This window comes from Pseudopipra pipra, chromosome 1, assembly GCF_036250125.1.
Source record: "Pseudopipra pipra isolate bDixPip1 chromosome 1, bDixPip1.hap1, whole genome shotgun sequence".
NCBI lineage: Eukaryota > Metazoa > Chordata > Aves > Passeriformes > Pipridae > Pseudopipra > Pseudopipra pipra.
Genome location: NC_087549.1, coordinates 107,708,583 through 107,730,182, shown reverse-complemented (window position 1 = coordinate 107,730,182; position 21,600 = coordinate 107,708,583). Strand labels below are relative to the sequence as shown.

The 21,600-nt window shown below is 41.7% G+C and overlaps 1 protein-coding gene across 1 annotated transcript in view; it reads right to left on the bottom strand.

The window, feature by feature from the left end:
• AOAH (acyloxyacyl hydrolase) overlaps positions 1 to 21,600 on the bottom strand; it is a 79,283-nt gene that overhangs the window by 13,552 nt on the left and 44,131 nt on the right. The window contains exons 13-17 of the mRNA XM_064670095.1: positions 18,199 to 18,290; positions 15,801 to 15,883; positions 8,913 to 8,949; positions 7,846 to 7,920; positions 1,538 to 1,710 (exon numbers count right to left, since the gene is read on the bottom strand). Coding sequence (XP_064526165.1) covers positions 1,538 to 1,710; positions 7,846 to 7,920; positions 8,913 to 8,949; positions 15,801 to 15,883; positions 18,199 to 18,290 — 460 coding nt within the window. The remainder of the gene's footprint in view (positions 1 to 1,537; positions 1,711 to 7,845; positions 7,921 to 8,912; positions 8,950 to 15,800; positions 15,884 to 18,198; positions 18,291 to 21,600) is intronic.

The following is a 21,600-nucleotide window of genomic DNA, read 5'->3' as shown; positions in this document are numbered from 1 at the left end:
TAGTTAATCACTCCTGATTTGGCTGGTGCCAAAAAATGCTATGTGTTGTCTCTGATAATTAGATATCCAGTAGAGGAACCATCCCTGTGATAAACAAGCGCTCAAGGAGAGAAATGGGTTTATGTGACTAAAAAATAATTATCACAGGTTTCCCTTGCCCTGAAAGGGGCAAGAGTTTCTTTTTTTTTTTTTTTTCCATTGGTAGTAGTATGGTGCTTATTAAAGAAAAATATAACAAGGTATCAGGAATAGAAATGGAAAAGATATGGACCCACCAGCAATGATTGGGGAATCTTGGGGAAACCACAGCACAGATTCTGCTGACAGCTGTGGTTGCCAAAATCATCTGCATTTGTGATCTACCATTTTAATGATGTAGTTTAGCTTCTCTCTTTCTTTGCTAATGAGAACAAAGACGAAAACAACTTCTTGCTTGTTAGATGCAAAAGAGATTCCTTTACACAAATACAAATAAGTACATGTTTTTGGTCTAAAATTTGGCAGTGGAATGGCATCTTGTACACACTGTCAACTTGAGACCAAGGGACTTGCTTCTGTTGGCGTAAAAACTTCCTTTGCTACCTGCATAAAGTATTTCACATTCTTTATGCACTGCATGGTGCTATGAACTTGCAGAGAAGGGGTTCTGCAACCAGCTTCCAAGCTTCCCCACCCCCCAACATCCCGCATTCCCAGGGAAATGTTTCTACACTGACCTCAGAGGCACAGCTATCAGACTAACCAAGGATGGATGTCACACTTGAGTGCAAATGAATGAAGCCCCCTGAGATGACATTCATCCTTGCTGCTTGGCACAGGATGAAGCCAAGGAGCAAGTGGTCTGCTAATGGTCGGATGTACAGCTTCATTCACACCCTGAGATGACAGGCTCCCAAAGGCAGCCTGCAAATCTCTGAAAAAAAATACCCCAAAGCTCTTTACAGCAACTACACTCTGAGGGAACGGCCCAAAATGCGCCTGCACATGGTGTGAGGTTTCAGCCATTACACCTGTAGGTAGTGTAGAAGGTGGCAGGCACCCAGGAGGAAAATTTATTTCTCTAATATATAACCAGTCTTTTGCAATCCCCTGACTTAATCTTCTGTCCTGGTCCACATCCAATTTTACCATAACATCCACCAACCAGTGAATGGAGGTGTTAACTAAATGTCCAGCTCCACCTGTAACAACAATCAGGATTAAGTGCAGGCAGGCTGTCCATGATTTCGGGCCAAGGCTGAGGTAGAACATCTTGTTTCCACATCTACAGAATGTGGTGAGGCTGTTTTGGAGCTGAGTAGGTCTCGCTGGTGGGGTAACAGGGCAGGATAGGGATCTGTCCTGTCATGCAGAGGGGATGGTAAGAACTGTCATTCTGACTTTGCTGCACAGCCAATATCCGACTCATATTTCTCAGATCTCTGCCACTCTGTCAGGTTTGCTTGAAATTCTTAATAGATCCATAAATTATTTAGAGAGCAAAGGCAACATGAGCAGACAGATAACCAGGAGGAACCCCACAACACCCCATATTTACCTAGGGGATGGTATCTGTCATGCAGGTTATCCCAGAGGAAGCGACCATCTACCAAGCCTGTTAAAATCACATGGCTGCCGTTTGGAAGGCGGGAGTCCAGGTATCGCAGAGCTTGCATCACATTGGAGAGCATTTCTTTGGGTGTAGTCATGTGGGCCAGTGTGTCACGGTTCCTAAGGAAGAAGATGCCAATAGGACATTGAGTCAGGCAATGCTGTGGCCCCAAAAAGGCACCTGAAACAGTGCCATTTTCTTTATTTGCTGCACTTCCACATTAAGTCAGATAAATAAAACCTTATAAAAATGATGCCATGTGTTCTGGTTTCTCATTGATATCGCCAAAATCAGATGTGATATAGAAACCTCCCTCCCTTGGTGTAATCTGTCTCTCTAAAAACACAGATGCATTCCTTTTTTATAGAGTGGACTCCTTTTGTGGGTTAACCCCAGTGGGCAGCTAAGCACCACAAAGCTGCAGACAGAGTAAAAGCAAGAAAACTTACGGGTCGAGATAAAAAAACCAAAACAAACCAGTTATTGTTCAGAAAGTGAAGGAAAAAATAAAAGGAGAGAAGAAGCAAGCAAAAGAAGGAATGCAAAGACAATCCCTCATCACCTCCCGGATAGATTAACACCCGGCAGTTGCTGAACAAAAGATGGTTAACCTCCCTAAAATACCCTCTTCTCCCTCTTCATTGCTGAGCATGATGTTACACAGCACGGACTATCCCTTCAGTCAGTTTGGGTCATTGTCTCAGTTGTGACCCCTCCCAACCTCTTTTGCAGCCCCAATCTATTCGCAGGGGGCAGAATGAGGAACAGAGAGGGCCCCAATGCTGTGCAAACACTAGACAGCAACAGCTAAACCAGTATTGTGTTGTTAGCATTGATTTTGTCAAAAAATCTAAACTGCAGCACCATAGGAGCTGCAATGAAGAAAATTAACTCCATCCTAGCCAGGCCCAGCACACTTTCATAAAGAAAAAAGGCTTAGATCACCTACTGGAATTATCGTTTGCAAATGAGTTAGTTTTTATTTACAGTGCAGAGAGGCAAATCAGAGCCATGAAGCCAACTATGACCACATGTTTTGTGGCTCACTGTCAGGCATGAACCTCTTCAAGCCAGAGTCCCAGGCTCAGGTTTATGCTTCCTCTCTTGCATTTAGCTTTAATTGCTGCAGGAGAGGTGGGGGGAAATTAAATCCTGAAGTTGAAATATGTTTCAATTTATATAAGAAAAACAAGCAACCAAAACCACCCCAGGCTGCCTAGAGAACACTGCTCTAATTATGTTATTAAAAAACCTACTTTATTACAGAAAAAGCGTTCACCCATTTTCTCTCTGAGAGCTATTGCCACATTCTCGTGGTGCACATGCCCGTAACAGGGGCTGAAAGCTAGGGGGTGATCACAGCCATAGGAAGGCTGTCTCATCCCAGCAAGAGACGATCCATGGGTCTCTGGTGTGGGGAGGGACCCCAGCTCCATGACATCTCATTCTGGCAACACCTGGGAGGCAGAGCAGGGCCCACTCTGGGTAAAGGTCTCTCTTTGCCTGGAGATGTGACATTGGCCTGTCTCAGAGTGAAGTCAGTGGGATGGAAATCAGGACACCATTGTAAGTTTCCACAAACGCCGGGAAGTCCAGGTTGGCCACGGCTCCCTTGGGGCACACAAAGCAGAGCATGGAAACCAGTAAGTTGCCTTTTTTTGAATTGGGAAAGGCAATAAAGACATGCGTTTGCAACACAAGCTTTTATAAGAACCCCCAGACATAGCAGCAAGGGTACCATAGTTGGAATTTGGAGCACATCAACATCTGTGACCACGCATGGCATGGACCAAGCACCTTGGGAAGGAGTCTCTCGTGACACTTTTCGTTCTGTCTTGGTGCTTTGGCTCAGCTGACTAAGGCATTCAGGGAGAAAAATTCAACACTTGCTGGGGACCTGATTGTGCTGCTCAGGAAGAAAGACAGGGGATATCCTTCCAAGCAGGAAGATTGTACTAATGTTCACCCTCATTGTTTTAGTGGTTCCAACATTTTCTCCTTGTAGGGTAGAAGGGAAGCAGTCACCTTAGCAACCAGGAGGCTCCATCCAGGTCCTTTCCATGGGAAAGACTTTATCTCTTTCATGGCTTCCCATGGGTAAGAGAAGGGCAAACCTGGTGCATGCAGTGCCAGGCAAACTGCTGAGGAATAGGGTCAGATTCCTTGTCAGTGAACACCACAGAAGTAGGAGCTTTCCAAAACACTGTTGTTCTGTCTCAAGGCATTAGAAATATCTGGGCTCAGATGGGGGGAAAGGGTGTTGAGTCCTGTATGGGACAACCATGTTTCCTAACAAAGATTTGGGATTCTTCAGTGAGCTGCATTTTGCACACAAGATAATAATTGGGCGAGTTTCCTGGATGCAGAAATTTATCTTAATGCAGCATGTGCTGCTGAAGCATTTGAGACTTTCTGATTAGGGAGAACTGAAAAACAGCATTAAGATTCAGGTTTATCCTTGTGACAGCCACCCAAGCAAGCTACTTCTGAGATAAGACTCTGGTTTTGCCCTGAAATTACTTCATTTCGCCTACAGGTGTTGCAGCACTTGATTTCAAAATACTGCTCTGATGCAAGGCCTCTACCGCAAGTAAACATGTCAGTGTAAGCCAAAATTAATATGACATTCATAATTCCACTTTCTCTTGTCATACACTGTTGAAGTCATGCAGATATTTCAGTCCATTTCTTCACATTTCCTTTCTATGCCAGGTTATGAAATTAAAACCGAACACGAAGAAAGCCATTTTATAGGCATATTAGATTTGAGCTCTGCCAGAAGGACTTCAAGGTGCCTGGATGAGCCTATTTGGTACCATCACCTCATTCTCCTGCAGGTCAGCAGCCCATGAGAGCCTCCGCCCACCTGGGACTTTTGGAAGATGCTATTGCCCTCGGTTCAATGTGTCAGAGCATAGGAAGCAGACATTAATGTTAGGATTCCTGCTGCATTGGATCTGGGACCCCCACAACACACAAGTACACAGTAAAATTGTTGGATGTGCACAGAGCTCCTGGATATCCTAACATCGTTGGTACTCTAGCTGTGCACACATATAGAACAGACAGCCTCATGCAATCTGTGCTAAGCTTTTCCGGCTCTCCTCTGTCACAGGGACCTCCTCCAGTCCCTTCTAACAGTGTCTGGCATAGTCCACACACAGCTCTCCACCCTCCTTCTGCAGTGTTTGTGAGCCTGGCCTGCCACATCCTATAGGGCAGCAACTCCCCCTCCCCCTAACCCCAACCCAAATAAATACTTCCCCAGCAAATGTTCCAGCCATCCATCTGCTTTCCAGCCACATGCTGTTACATGCCCAGGGTTTGGGCCGTGGGCACACAGGGTCAGCTGGGGTGTGACATGCCACACACACACATTCACACACGGCACATGCACGTAGGTGCAGAGCTGGATCCACAGCAGAGCAGTTCAGCTCCAGCTCGCTGCAGAGGGGTGGGATGCTCACAGCATGAGGGCTAGAGGTGTTGCCTGCTCACATACTACTTTCAGGGCCAGAGACGTGCAGCAGCTCTTTAGTGCTGATAGTCTTACAACAAGGGAGCATTATGCTCTTGCTGGCACTGGTGCCACTTTGCACAAATTCCTTTCCCAGTGGGTCCCTGCTCACCCTGCTTTGCTGCTGTCTCCTTTCTGTTTGTTGCAAATGCAATAACTGTAGATCTGTGACAAAGAGGCTGGAGAAATGGGGCTTCACCCCAAATGTAACTAATAGGTGCATCAACTGCACAACATTTGAGACTTCTGGTGCTTATTATTTTCTTGTCTGATTTTTTTTTGTTCTAGGTCTCTGTGTCCCACATTTAAACCTCAGTGGGCTGAGAGATACCATTGCCATCTGTCTTTATTTTTCTAACCCCCCTGTTTGGACACTGCAGTATGGAGACTACTGGGAATGTGTAGCACAGGCTGCCAATTTCACTACCTTTTCCCTCTACAAACATCCATATTATTCATTGCTCCAGTCTTTGCACAGGGTGAAATACTCGCATTTTAACAACGCTTTGGCTAAGAACTGTGTCTCTGGTATGCTCAGCACACTGCTCTCTTTTGAAGGCAAGATATAGGATAAGGCCAAGAAGGTTCCATTGTTGCAGTTTAAAGCTGCCCTTGAAGAGGTTTCTATTTGTCAAGCTCTAGGTTTGAAGTCAAGCCCATCAGATGCTCTGCATCCTCTGTAACCTCTCTAGGTACATCAGAGCCAGGGCAGCTACACACAGTGACTGGACACTGAAATCTCTGTCCACTGTACAACTCAATGGAAACAGCACATTCTACAGAAGCTGCAGAATCTTTCCTTGCTGAAGCCTGATAGCCTCTTTTGATGCTGTGAATGTTTTGTAAGTAAACAGACAAAAAACAATAGAAAGAATTTGAGCAGACAAAAATGTCTCTGCCAGGTAATGGATGCTGGGATAAAAAGACAGCAGAATTTCAAGTAAGTAATAAATACTGTTCTGGAAAGTTTTGGAATATACCAAATGGGTGAGGCAAGGTGAAAATGGTTTAAACTTCTGGAAAATTTCTTTTTACTTCAGGCAAGAGCAGAAAGCAGTGTTAGAGACATGGTAAGTGAAAGACATGGCAACCTGCAGAATGAGGAATAAAACAAAGGAAAAAGAGGAGCTTTTAGCAAAGGCAGTGACACGGCAGAATTGAAATATGTGCACAAAAGAGCCTAGGCCAAACCTGGGAGAAGACACCTTGAAAATATCCATGGCAGGAGACATGGACTTCAGCAAAGGTGCCTGTTGTTTTTTTTTTTTTTTGAAAGGGGTGGTGGGCTGGGACAGGGAGGAGAGGGGGGTTTATCAACCTGGTGGTGGATGTAATGATACCTCCATAAGCTTCTCAGTAAACAGATCCCCAGAACAGTCTTGTCAGCAAGTGGTAAGGAGCCTGTGACTGATTTTCCCACTAAGTCGGGGAGTGATGGCATTGCTTTTGAGGATTTGTGTGTCCTTCCACTGACAGGAGTGTGGTGCTGAGGGCAAATTTGGCAGTTTTGGGCAAGGGTGCAGAGAGAGCATGGGCACCAGATGGTGAAGATTTCATGGGAGGTTATTTCTGTGTGCTGTCTGGATGTGGCTAGGGTAATGGTGATGTCAGGAGAGGACCTAGAATGTGGGCCCTGTGGTACCACTTCTGCCCTGGCTGAGGGCTTCCAGGTGCTGCAGTGCCAGGGAAGGTCCTGCCTGGCTTTGGACATCCTCATCTGGAGAACAACACCTGACAAGCAAAATGTCAACCCATTAACTGCCCGTTAAGAGAAATTGTAGGATACCAAGCCTTGGTATTTTACTGGCCAAGTTTGAATAGCTCCAACTTTATTATACAATGTGCAGGTGAGAGTTTTCAATAGCTTTAGAAGGAAACTCAGCTGAGTGTGTGGCATTTATTAAAATGAATGTTTTGAAAGTCTCCATGTACGTCAGATATATTTTTTCAACATACAAGAAAAGTTGAAGATTGATCATGGTGAAAATAATGTTGCACTAGCAACAGCACTCAGACCTTCTTCAAAACCAAAACTGTGGTATGGATGTCCTGTGCATTTGCCTGGTTGCAAGGTGTTTTCTGCCCTTCCATACCTGGAGGAAGGGAAGCATCCAACTAGTGACCTCTTGGTGTCCCTGTGACATTATCCATTCTGGGTAATGTCAGAACTATTAGTTTTGAAAGCTTCAGTTCATTCTCCTGCAGAGCTTATGATGTGAGTAAAGCCAGAAAGACAAAACACCTCATCAGGAAAGCGCAGCAAAAACTGCAGGCAGTGTGCAGCAGAGGCAGGGTAAAATGGACCTAGACAGGGGACTATTTTGTGATTCTTCAGAAATGATAAATCAGTCATGCTCTCCCTCCTGACAGGAGGTGACACATTGGATAAGACAGATATACACGCTTTTAAACTCTTCTCCCCACCCCACCCCCCGTTGTTATTATTAATTTCCTCTGCCAAGTTATAAATGATTACTTCAGACATGCCATGGGTCACTTTATGACTGGCTACAAAAAAAGGAAATGAAAGACGAGGTCCGAATGGGGGCTGATAGGTGCTTATGACAAATATAGGTAAGGCAACAACCAGCATTTTCAGCAGAAAATTAAGAAAGCAAAGAAAAATGCCATCATGGAGAAGCACAAAGCAATGAGACACAAATGTCCAAGCAGTCAGCAGTACTCTAAAGAAGTCCAATTTATGCTTCCATAAAAGTTCATTTAGTTTACACCTTACCCATTGCAGACATCATTCCCAATTGTAGCATAGATAACTATGGCTGGATTGTCCAACAGCTGGTTTCTGGCCAAGCTAAAAGATAAATATGCATCTATATTAATGTGAAAATACGCTCTCAGTGTCTGAGTCACACACCGTGCTTGTGTGAGATCACATTTGGAAGTAGCCTGGTTGGATACAGACAGTGCTGAAATGACTACGCTCCTATGTTTGGGAGAGGGTTTTCCTTTCTGGGTTTTTCTTTTCACTATAGTTTTATATTTTAGTAAAGTGTCTTAAACACATCTTTTTTCATCTCTCTTTTGCTCCTAGTGGACTGTAGTTTCATTGTGGGGCAAAGACATGAACCAAAATGGTTTTTTTTTTAATTAGAGATGAGAGAGGAAGACAATGTTTGGCTGACAAGTAAGTCTATGTGCACAATTGAACTCAAGATCAAATCAGGATGTGGTTCGAAGCTCAGTGCTAGAGGGCAAGGATTCTTTACTACTTTTTTTCCGGAGGAGAGAACAATAAAAATCCTTGGCATGTGAACTAAAGTAAACTAAACCTGACTGATCCATAGCCCACCTAAATTCATCTGAAAAGGAGAGTTGCTGCCTCTCACTATCCAGTAGATACACAGTTATATCCATGTGGAGATAACAGTGGACTTACCTATGTCTGTGTACATTGCTACACACAGTTAAGGGGACACAAAGCATAGATGTATGGAAAGGTTTAGTCTCTTCCCTAAGATCACTGGAAATGCCCCACTGGTTTTACTGAGCCAAGTTCAAGGCCCTGGACATGGTGACATCCACACTTTAAAATAGTTTTTCTTCTTTTTATTAATGTTTATCACAGAGAAGAAACAGCCATCACTTCAGAGCACAAGGGTCAAGGGAAGCTGTACTTCTTAGAACATTATTGTGGATAATATATTCCTTAAAGTGCCTGTGCTTTTTAGAATACTTGTGGATAGTATATTCCTTACAGGGCTTTGCATGTTTCTTTCAGAGAAGCAGAACTCTATCAATGCCTCTGTACCCTGAGTTAGCACTTGAATCCCATTAAACACTCACCTTTTTATTAAATAGAGGAGGTTTCCAGAAGAACCACCTGATCACACACAGTGGGAATAAGAGAATTAGTACAACATTGTTATAGTGACAAAAAAAAAACAACCAAAAAACCAACTAAAACACAAAGTGCAAAACCCAAGTTAATTGGATATTTCCAAGAATGTAGAAGCACTAAAAATAGAAATGTAACAAGAAATCATCTCTGTAATACTTTTAGGTGCTGGCAGTAAGAAGTAAAGTTAAATCCAGGGACCTGCTGCCTCTTACCTGAGTCCCACACTTCTGGCTGTATTAAATCAAATACTTTAAAGTGCAGGGTTGTTTTGATCTGGCTTTTAATCCAGATCTGGCAGCTTCTTCCCATCTGTCGAACATAGTAGTCTCTTGTAAACCAGCCAACCTGACTTGTCAACAGTCGTTCTACTTTTAACTTTCCCTATAAATTGCAAAGGAAACCGTTCTCACTCTTCTAAGAGTATGCGTCTCACAGCTATACCACATTGGGACTGATTCAGGTCCTAAACATAGACATCAAGTGCCATTTTTGACATCCCAGACTATCCAAGACACCTGCAGCAGGGCTGGAGATTCATCACAGGATGCATGAGAGGTTGTACACTTCTGGAAAGGCAGCTGAAGATGGGAAAGATACTGTAAAGCACCTTAAATAGCTGTAGACACCAACATTTGAGTTTCTGCATTGCTCTCCCCACAAGTGTCAGACTTACAAAAAGTAGTATTAGAGCAGCTGCACTCCTCCCAAGAAGCTGTGCATTTCAATGGATTGGATACAAATCTTTCCTACTTGAGGAAAATTGCTGGCTACACCTAAGCATCTGTGAGCATCTGTAATCTTTCATTTATATTTTGAATGAGAAAGGCATTCCCATTTAGTGAAGTTTTTATGCATTAAACCTACTAGCAGGTCTTTAAAGGCTCTGCATATACATCCCCAGCACACAAATCAAACTCCATCACCTGCAGTATAAGAGTGTTAGCAAACAAGGAGCCAAAAAATACTTTAGGCTTTGTTCAAGATGAGACTAAGGCTGTGACTGCAAGAAGCTCACTGGACAGCAATGCAGAGAAACATACACTTCAGAGAAGCAGGCCCTACAGATAGTACTTGCTTTTATTTTGTAGTATTATCACTCTCTCCTCTTTTCTCGCTCCTTCTCCTCTGGTATTACACTCCCTCTATTCTCAGCTCAGCTCTTTCCTGGTCTCTTCTTTTTTCTGCATTGTGCTTCTGAAGCTTGCTTTGAGCCACAAATCCTGTCCTCCCCGCAGCTCTTGGGAGGAACCTTATGGACAGAACATCATTAAATCCCTGCTAGATTGGTATGGGGGAAAGATCTAAGAGATAAACCCCTAAGGTAGCAATAATACACTTTGCATTTTAATAGTGGTGCCTTTGTTATTATCACTCACAGTGATGCCAACCACATATATCAGGGAATCCTTTATGTTTTAAATAATCCAGTTCTTCCAAGTTAAAAATTAATATATCTGTCTGCTGCTTCTTTCCTGAGGGTTGCTGATTCAAAAATCCAGCCCGTCTGTTGAGAAGTTCTTTTCAGTAGGATAAGAGCCTCATGAAATCCTTAGAAAATATGGCTTGGAACATAACTACCAGTAGTTTATTTTTTTCTGTTTAATAGCCCTTCTTTCAGCTAGAGTGGAACACCCCCTCTTAAAGCCATTCTACCACATGGCTCCCTGGACTGAGGCTGCAGTTCTAGCACAAATAAACAAGTGGGACCTCTAGAAATTAAAAATGTATTTATAAAAAAAATCCCAATAAGCTGGTTTAGGGTATGTATTAACTCCACAAGCATAGGTAGTTATAAGCAGCTCTGTGGAAAGCACTAACACAGTTACAAATCAAACCATCAAGAAAATGAAAGGGTTTTTAGAAAACAGTTTTCATGGGTAAATTGGGTCTTCAAGGAAGCTTTTGTGATACAGGATGCAATCTGTGATAAAAACATTCAAGATACAAAAAGAGATGAGGCAGAACAGTTACTCTTACACTTTTGAATGTCCTGGAAGCTCTTCCTGGATCTCTCCTGTCTTTCTTTTTGTTTCTTTCCAAATATTTTCACACCAGTGGGTTTTTTTTAGTTTTGGTTGAGGAATCAAGGTTGGGTTTCCTTCTGCTTGTGAGCAACTCTGAATTTCATAAACCTTGGAATACTTGAGCTGCACTTCTATATTTTCTTGCACTCAAACCTTGCATGGCTCACAGGGAGCAGCACTAAAGTGCACTGAAAGACCCCGGGTCTGGATAGAACCAAAAGTGCTGCGTGGGCAAGAAGGCTTATTGACTTCTAATCTTTTGCTCCCTTACGTTGTAAAAGCAATTGAAAATATAATGACGCAAAGAAAAAAGTATCTGGTTTTTCCCAAATGAACTTCAAGTGGAATAGACTTCCCAGGACAGATGAAGAAAAAAAAAAAAAAAGAATTATTATTTCTTAACTGGTTTTGAAGCCAATGTGAGATAACTGGTGGTTGATGGCTCAGTGACTCATAGCACATGTTAAAAAGGACTAATTTTTCTGGTCAAAGGCAAGAATCCCAAAGAGACAGATGAAACTAAAAATGGCAAAGGAACATAAAATACCCATCCTTTGAAATAGCCTACATTATCCAAGTATCTCATGCAAAACATGGATGACAATTGTAAGATTGTGCTGTAATTATTTAGAAAATCTGAGGGTATTCCCTTTTCCCGTGTTTATCTAACCAATTTCACTGTCAGGATGTTTCTATCAAAACAAGGGATCTTCAACAAGTGCTGGAGAACATTTAGAAGAATTTTCTAACTCCACACCTGAGCATTCATGCCAAGCCCTCACACCTGGAGATCCCACTCACCCAGTCAAAAACCAGAAATGGCACATAGCTTATCAACCTGTGTGAAGCTGCTGGAAGGAAACACAACAAAACGGTATTGAAAATAGTGAACCAACAAAAATTATCTACAGAACACTGTTCAGCAAGTCACTCTGACAGAAAACATTGATTAGGACACTGAGGTGCTTGTTGTGCAACCACAAGCTGTACTTCCACAGTAGTGTCAGAATAGAACAGATTTGTTACGAATTATTAACTTATGTTTCATGTCCCATGCATTTTGTGGGATGCCTGGTGAGCAAAACTGGTCACCCAAAATGAATGTCAGCAATTCTGACACGAGTATATTCACAGGCCATGGGTAACATACTGAGCTGAGGGGCACCTTCCCTGGTCCTGTCCCTCAGTCAGATGCAGAGGAGGAAAGGGTCCACAATCTCTAGAGGATAATGGGATTTCTTAAGAAAGGGAAGGCAGAAATCTCACTATCACAGAGACCGAGGAAGCATTTCTCCAGAGTGAAGATGCATGTCCTGAGAAGGTCAGTGGGGAAAGTCCCTCCATGCTGAGGTCTGACACAATGCCATCCCCCGGCTCTAGCTCTTGGCTGCACATCTTCCCCACCAGATCATCCTCTCTAGTGACTCATCCTCCCATTGCATACATGTAGGGCTGTGAAGCATCATTTTCAAAAGAAGGTTTAGTTGTCCCAGGTGAGGTTAGGTCAGGGTAGTGGCCAACTTTTTGCTTTATTGCCACTGAGAGCGGCTATTTAAATCCTCCCATTCAGGGAAACTATTAAGCCAAATGAGGCAATAAAAGTGAACCTTTACAGTGTAGTGTCAGTGTGATGATTTAGAGAAGACATCAAGGGAAGACATCCTGAGATTATTCTCTCACTTGTAGTTTTTTCCCTTTTTTAAATTCCCTTCTCAATTTTCTTCAGAGTCTTTTGCCCTGTCACAGGCTCACCTCTTTTTATATCCTGCAGGTGCCTGTAAGTGGAAAGGAGATATGTGGAGAGAAAAATGAACCATGCACACAGTGAGAGATTATTTAAAAAAAAAATCTACAAGGGAATTGGGAAAAGGAGGTGAAGGAGCTACCACCCCCATTAATGTAAGGAGAACAGAACAAGGTAATTAGGCTATCATGTACTGAGATGAACTGGATAGAAATGAGAAGAACCACTCACACCTAGTCATCCATGACCATCTAGTTTGGCCCTTTTTTTTATTCTCTCAGAAAGCACAACTGGGGGACTGCAAGAGCCATCAACTTTAGTGCCCTGCATCTTACAGGCAAGAAAGTCAGAAACACCTGATTGATGACACCAAACACATTGTAAAACGCTTTCACAGAAGACTCAAAGCCTCAGGAGCACCAAGTGTGCCACAGGAAGTAGGAAGGCATATGAGAGGCATTGCCAGTGCCATTGGTGCTGGCACCAGAAGGCAATTTTTAAGGTGAAAATGCCCACCTGAGCCCGGAAGTGATTCTTGCATCATGCTACCTGTCTGTGCAACCTCTTCTGCCTGGTAAGATCAGGGAATCGTTAGAGCTGGAAGGGACCTCTGGAGATCATCCAGTCCAAGCCTCCTGCCAAGGCAGGGTCACCTAGAGCAGGTTACACAGGAACTTGTCCAGGTGGGCTTTGAATGTCTCCAGAAAGGGAGGCTCCGTGACCTCTCTGGGCAACCTTTTGCAGCGCTCTGCCACCTTCAATGCAAAGAAATTCTTCCTCATGTTGAGGTGGAACTTCATGTGTTTTAGTTTATGGCTATTACTCCTTGTCCTGTCACTGGGCACCACTGAAAAGAGTCTGGCACCATCCTCTTGACGCTTGCCTTTGAGATATTTATATGTGTCTGTTTGTCGAAGGTAGGGCTGAGGCAGACCCTTTCTGACCCTAAATCTTGCAGAAATATTCCAAACATTTAATGAGTTTCTAAGTAGCTCTAGGGACAGCAGTGCTCCTCACTTGCAGCCAACATGAATCATCTGTTGGAGAGGAAGAGCATCCCATAAAGCCAAATTATCTACCCAAGGAGAATAAATTTTCCCAAGCTTCTGCAGCCAGTTTTCTGAAGCATGAAAATTAATTAAATACAATGGAAACACAAAGGGATAATCACAGCATAATCAAGTGTCTTTTAAACCTGCTGTTGGGAACATCACCTAATCCAAGACACAAAAGCTGACATCATAAACCTCAATTTCTAAGGAGGATTACTGTCACGTCTTCACACAACCTCTTGGACAAATTTAATTCAACTCTGTCTTGAAACAACTCAGGGTTTCTTGTTTGCCCTTATTCCTCTGTTTTGAGGGTTATTCTAGGTTTTTACTCCTTGTTAGTAACCTTTTTTTTTTTTTAAATTTCCTCTCCAAACAGAGGTAGGATTAATGAAAAGCCACGTTCTTGTACCAGAGTTATCCTTCAGTTTAAACCATTCTTCCCACTCTGTGGTGTTTATACCTCAAAGGGATTCAAAACCATAACACCATTTAATTTTTGCTTTGCTGAAATGCCAGCGTGTCTTCAGAAGTCTCCATTGCCCTAATTCTCTCTAAAGCCCTTTTCTGTATCTATACCCACCCAAGTCAGTCCTCCCTAGACAAAAAGGGCTCAAATTCTGAGTTCTTATCAGTGGACTTATATGAGGAAGGACTGTCTCCCTGTCTCTAGAGAAAATGCCATGCATGATACATCTTGCAACCTCCTTAGTCTCTTTCCAGTTGATCCTGTACTCCTGATGGTTTCTTGGAATTTCCCTTTGGACCCCAGTGCCTCTGTTCCTCCACCACCTCTGGCTGACGAGCCACTAGTTTACAGACAAATCTCATCACTAGTTCTGTCATAGACGTTTTGTACAATTGCATTTGCTACAATTCCTGTCACTGCTATTCCCAAGTTCATCTAAATTATTCCTGTGTAAGGATGTGTCCTGCTCTAGGATGGTTAATACTTTGCAGTTTTGCATCATTCACAGAAGCTATCAAGCATGTACCCTGGTCTTTGCTCTAAGGTCACCACTCCAAATGTTAAGCTGCATTAGCCTCAGGAGAGATGCACAGGGGACATAGATTCTCTCTCAAACCCACTGCTCTTCCCTGCTTAGGTTTTTCTCTACCCACCTCTTATTTCTTGTAATAATCTTTCTCTTCTTCACTGCACACTGAGGTACCATGCAAAACACTTTCCTTAGTTCTAGGTAGGTCAGGTCTTCTGTATATTTATATGCATATATATATATGAAAGTTTTTTCATAGAAAGATGTTATGCCAGCCTCACAAAAATAATTAACTAAAGCATAACAGACTTCTTTCCTGTCTTTGTCCCACCAGTGCTTTGTTTGTGTCTGATTACTTATTTAAAATCTGTTGTAAGAGCACACTGAGATGAGCACCGTTGACCTTCCCAGTTTTGCAGGAGGATCTCTGCTTGCTGGCCCCCAAGGGATGTCTTGGGATGTCTTAGGATGTCATGGACAGCCTTGCTATGAGACTGATGACTGTTTTGTGCTCACTCTGCCTGCTGGTGTGGCAGCCCTAGGAGTCCCCTGTGCTACCATGGGGTGCAGTATAGGGCTCTCTCAGCATTCCCTGCAGGAGTATAGAGCAGAGGAATGCATGCAAGCAGGGACCATGCCACAGCCTCCGGAGTAGATGGACAATGGCCCTTTTATCTCTGTCACTACTAGTGACATCCCTCTAAATCCCTCATTTTGACCCTAGTCAAAAAAAGGTCCATAGAGTTACAGTGGGGTACACCGGTTTTAATCCGGTGGAAATCCTTAGTGTGTTGATAAAAGGGATCAAGCCACACCCCTCCCTGCTCAGAGCAAGAAGAAAAGGTGCTGAGTTGAATAAGTTCTGTTCTCTATTTTTTCCATAAGAAATGCATGCAGCTAGGAAGGGGTTTCTCCTTGTTTCTGAAAGATGGTCATTAATGCAGCATCAAGTATCAGCAGCAGCAATGTTAAAAAAACCCCACAAAACAACAAAAAATGAAAAAAGTTAACATACCATTTTGGGAAATGTTTTGTAAGTCTCTGTGATTACAGCGATTTCTCTTGCGTAAACGCAGATACAGAGAGTCTGTCCAGCCTCTGAAACAAATTGAAAAAATGCAAACTGCTAAACTCATATGATACTGATGAAAATAAAGCTGATATTAAAAAAGAAATATGTTCTTGTTTCTGAACAACTTAGTACCCCAGTTATGTATATACTTCTATTTCATTATCTCTCCTTTTTTGTGGTCATAAATCTTTTTAATCTTGAACAGAGTTGCCTAAAACGAAGCCAAGATATCTTTTCAGAAACTATAAATTGATGGAAAGTTTCTTTGACATTGTTCCATCCAGAAACAATGCTTTTATGCTGGTCTTTCAGATAATGTGTTTAAAAACCTTTTTGTTATACATAATTTATCAAAATAATCCTGTTGATTGTTCACAAATTGACTTTTCAATTGGTTGTTATGGAACAGTAAATAAAAGAGAAGAAATATTGGCAGGGAAATCATTTCCCAACAACATAAATCTTGGACAGATTAATCTAAAAGCAGGTTATGCTTGATTGTGATTAGTTCTCTTCTTTACTTTGCACTGTTGAGAAAAATCAAAAAGCAAGTGAAAAGAATAACAGCCCAAATGTTGATAAGAAGACCAAGCTCCCAGTCAGAAGTACCTGATCATCTCTATCTGGGCTGCTGATTTTGTGTTTGAACTGAGAAACCAAAGGAATCAGATAAATATCATGGCTTAACAAAAACAAACTTGGATGAAGACTAAGATACAAAAGGCAATAATAAGTTTTAAACCAGCAACAAGAAGTAACTACCTGTGCAGAAAAACCTCAGCCAGTCACCATGCAATGGGCCATGCAAGAAATGCTCAACCTCTTTGGTTTTCAACATAGTGGGCAGGCAGAGGAAGAGGAGCAAACACACCTTCTCATTCAGAGGATATTAGTTAAAAAGTGGTATCCCTGTTTGCTTATCAGGGGGTGGGAAAGATGGACACGGACCACACAAGTTTGTATCTCTGCTTGGGCAGTCTTGAAGTAACTGGTATCCTCCCACTGCACAGTGCCAGCCAGTCTCCACCGCACTTATTGTGGTGTGGGATTTTGAGCTACTTCTCTTAAAGATACCTTGAAGTCCCAGGCAGTTGTTTGATTTTTATTTCTTCCAGAAGTGAAAGAGATTAAAAACTGAGCTCTGGACCAAGGCTTGTCACTGACAACTTCGGGGTCAGTTCTAATCTCTGATCATTTGTGGACTTCAGATTCTTTGGAGCCCAGACAAATGCCGTGTATTGAGTGGCTGGACATTGTAACAGGTTTTTAAAGGTCAGTTTTGCTATGGCTCCGATAGAGGAGGCTGCATAGATGTTTCCTGTTGGCTTGTCAAGTAGTAAACCTTCTTAAAGCAGACACTGTGTGAATGTAGCTGAGGCGGGGAGCCTGGATTTTTTACTGGGAGAAAAAAGGAAGCAAGAAATGTATGGTGCAACAGATATTTTTCCTGGAAAAGAATATAATTCTGCCAACTTTTTAATTCTGTTGGTAGAGAGCCTCTTTAGGCTTGACTCATGCTTGGTTTGGCATTCAACTCTATTCCTGACCTATCTTACACAAATAAAATAAAAATTGTCTGAAATTCAGGTCCGACCAGGTACTGTTGGTGATTGTACCGTACAGTTCTGGCAGGATTAAAAGGCCTCTTAATGCTGGCCAGACAGATGATTAATAAAATTATGATTTTTTTTTTTTTTTTTTTAGTTTAACAGTTAAAACTGCAGGCATTTCAAGTGTTTAGACTTTATTTTCCTTCCTTTTTGGCAGAGACTTCTTTTTTTTCCCATCTATCCCTACATCCTTCCCCATCCACATGAGCCAAGCTAACACAGCAAATTAGGTCACAGACTCTTCCAAATTCTTCTTTTGCTATTTCCCTCTAAATGTGTTAAAAAACAAAGGGTGGAGGGAGGAGAGAAAGATTTCCCCCTAAGGGGTTACCATTTATTCCACTGTTTCAGCAGCAGAAAGGAAATCTGAGGAAGAGGGAAAGATTAAAAAAAAGAAAAAGGAAATGCTGATTTTTGTTAGTTTCAGCAATGCTCCCCTTCTCTCTTCCCCAGAATTCTGCAAAGAACAAGATTTTCTCCTTCTAAATTTCAATTAGACCAGTTCTAAAACCTACCTCGAATTTCAGGAAGATCTGGTTATATACTTAAAATATTTTTTAAAAACCCTAAATCCAGTGTCAATCTTGATTTTAGAAAGGGCAGAAGCAGATCTGAATGTATTTTTTATCTTTCCTTTAAAGCACTGTCTTGTGAGTTTTTTTTCCTTGCTGTGCTTTGATTGACATTGAGACTTGCTGTGACTTGGCCACCCTCCCTGCTGGTTGTCTTACCCGATAGTGGAATTCAGAAATCCAGTGATCTCTGAGAACTGGGGCCAGTCAAGCTCGTCACTGAAAGCCATTGGAAGATTAGCAAATGATTTCTGAAAGAGAAATTCTTAAATCAACACAGTTTTGCCCTCACAGACAAAAATCCTTTTAGCAAATTCGAACATTTCTTAGCCGGAGCATTAGCCAGACAGCTGCAATTGTAAATACAGCCAGTAGTGGTAATTATGTATGCATATACTTAAAAAGTTGACTCTTGTAAGGCAGACAAGTATCAAGAGATGGAGGAAGGAAAAGCAGAAGAGATATCTGAATTGCAACTTCTGGCACCCTTTAATTCTGGAGGAGTCCAAAACTCCTCCCGATATGGAGTACGTACTGCAGGCGCAGACCACCAAGGCAGCAGTTGTTTGCTCCAGCATCCATCCTGTTCAAAGGTGGGTCAACGTTGGGCACAGGAAGAGATGACGGTGTGATGTCCCCAGAGCATATGGCAGAAGTATAATGTCAAATTCACTCAAAGCTCTCCTGTTCTCTCCAGCAGAATGAGCTGCAAGCATCCGATCCCCTAAAAACCTCTGCCTGGTCCTCACTGCAAATTTTAGAGATGGCACTAAAGCAACAGAGTCAGAAAGGCCCCTGAGCATGGCAGGGACCAGGGAGAAAAACACATCATGCGACATAACCTTCCTGAGAGATACATACATCCTTTACCCTCCTCTGCTTTTGCTGATATTAGTCCCTAACATTTTTAAAGTGACTGTCTCTGTGAAAGCCTCTCTACAGATGCAAGCCATGTTGCACATTCAAAACACAGTGCCCTGTTCCTTTCCACTTTGATTTCTGAATGTCCCAAAAATCATGAAAGGTTAGAAAAACAGCCTTGATAAATTGTGCTACCTCAGAAGGACGAGAACATGGAGTAAATTTCCGGCATCTATTAGTCTGGGGTACGCTTGCAAAGACAAAAGTATAAATCCAGTGTGCTCATACAGGAAAAACTGCTGATAGAAAAGGTAATAACCAAAAGAAGGTCAAAACATAATACCAAAGAACTTACAGGCTTGTTTAATCCATATAATTTATTAGCTTCATTTTCTCTCCAAGCAATTGCGGGGTTTCCTTAAGACCTCACTGCTATAAACAACAAGCAGGTGGGTAATTCTTTATCCAGGAGGGTCAGAAGTAACTGAGCAGCCACAGAAGAGCTAAATCTTGTGGTCACCACCAAGTTCTCATTCCCAGAAAATTATCATTTAGGCGAATGGGAGCTATACTTGGGTTGAGTATATGTCTGTGGATTTTGACTGTAAGAGGATGGAGGGAGATGCAGGGAAAGAGGAAGAAAGGCAAATAAAGGGGGGTTGTGGGGGAAGAAATCCTGAAGCCAAGCTCTGAGCAGTCTAATGCACAGCAGATGCCAGTTTAAAGCATGTAACAGCAGATTTGACCTACTTACAGTATATCTGCGTTAGTTACAAAGGTGAAAATGGGCATGTATTAATTATCTTTCAGTTTGTTCTCTCTTTCTCTCTCTCTCACATATGTATGTGTCCTTGAGTGTATCCGTATATACATACATACATAAAAATTATTAGTTTTTTTAGGGGTGGAGGGAACCTTCAAATCTGCCTTCTTCAAATCTGTTAGTTTTGTGTGCAAACAACCACTTAATCCAAGGGCACAGCTATGAGCAGAAGTGGAGGGATACAGTATGGCTTAGCCATTTGCAATATTTCCCTCTTCATAGTTTTGCATGAAAGATGACAGAAATAGTCACTTAGCACAGAAAAAACCAACCCTGCAGATATGATCTCTTATAAGTCACAGCATATGAGAGATATATCAGCATATAATATAAAAAGAGGTAAAAATTATTAAATATTTTTAAAACAAATCCTTCTATGACCAATTCTCACATTATTTCCTGTTGGCACTCAAAACCAATATATTCATTGGACAATTCCCAATAACTTTTAAGTGTTTGGCTTTTTTTTCCCCTGCAAACTTAGTTCAAATATGAATTAGCCAGAACCTAATTGAGATGTAAATTGGTTTGGAAAGGAACATTTGAGCTCAAAATTATAGTTGTATTTGAAAACTGTATATACATTTAGCATTGACATTTTTCCAACAAAGCACTTAAGGCCAGACTTTTGAAGATATTTCAGTTCCAAAGGGTGGAGATGAGTAGTTAATGGAAATTTCAGAAGAATGCTAGACCTTAAACTCTGCAGCGACATAGTTTGGAGAGTACAGTCTAACAGACTGCGTTTCTCTTAGTCTCGGATGCAAATGTGTCCTACTCTGGAGGTTAAACTATGTTGACCTTTAGCATAAAACTCTTTTGAGCACAGACTTGTCTAAATATCATTCTCTAGACTATTCTGGCTGAGAAACCTACTTCAGCCTACGCATCAGATTTTAGCAGAGAATCAGTAGAAAGTTTTTCCAGCCTAGCTACAAATGCCATATTTTAGCCTCGAACGCTCTAGATGGGTCTCATTTCAATGAATATTCTCATCTCCTAGATGTGTCCTGCCTTGAAATATGGGGCAGCCAAAGCCGTGGCTGATGCTAAATGTACGAATGCCAAGCCGTGCTTAAACGGAAGAAGGTTCAGGGTTGCTATGGCAAGAGATTTTCAAAATCAGAACACAAAAGGGCACTGGAAACCTCACACTTATACAAGCCTGTAGAAATGTCAGTCCTGGAAATCCTGAAATCTTTGAAACATCCCTTAGTATTGTTCAAGTCCTTGTGATAGTATTAAGTACCACAGACAACTTTCTTATTCTAAATATACAAATAAGCAAACCTTAATGCCCTTCAGAAAAGCAAAATATATCTTTTTAAAAAGCACGAATAACATTTTTATTCTGTAAAGCTGCAAGGGGCAGAGGTTTGAAATTAGCAAAACTATAACCTTATTTCCCGCAAAATGCGGCACCTTAGTCATCACAGTACTAGCTGGGAGAAACTTGCCTGCATTTCAGTGGACTTAAAGGGAAGCTAGAGAATGTTTTTAATAAGAATTTCACATATCAAACTTCTGTTTTTTCTAGTGGTGCAAAAAAAAAAAAAAAAGTCAGTAGGATAAGGGTTCAGGACATCCTGAATCCACATTTAAAGAAATTATGAATTCTGCTAATAGGAAATAAATACTGTGAAACAGTTACTTTAACAAAACCTGAGAACCCTTTGAGTTCTGGGGCAAATAGATATTCACTGGACTATGGATAAATGCAGGATTTATTTTTCTCTTTATTCAGCATGAAAAAGAGATCCAACAGTTTTAAAATTCCTCTTTCTAGAAAGGGTATTATTTCCAGCACATTTGTAAATATATAGTGCTTTTATCTCAAAATAAAATTGTCTCTAAAATGAGAAATAAAAGTTGTTTCT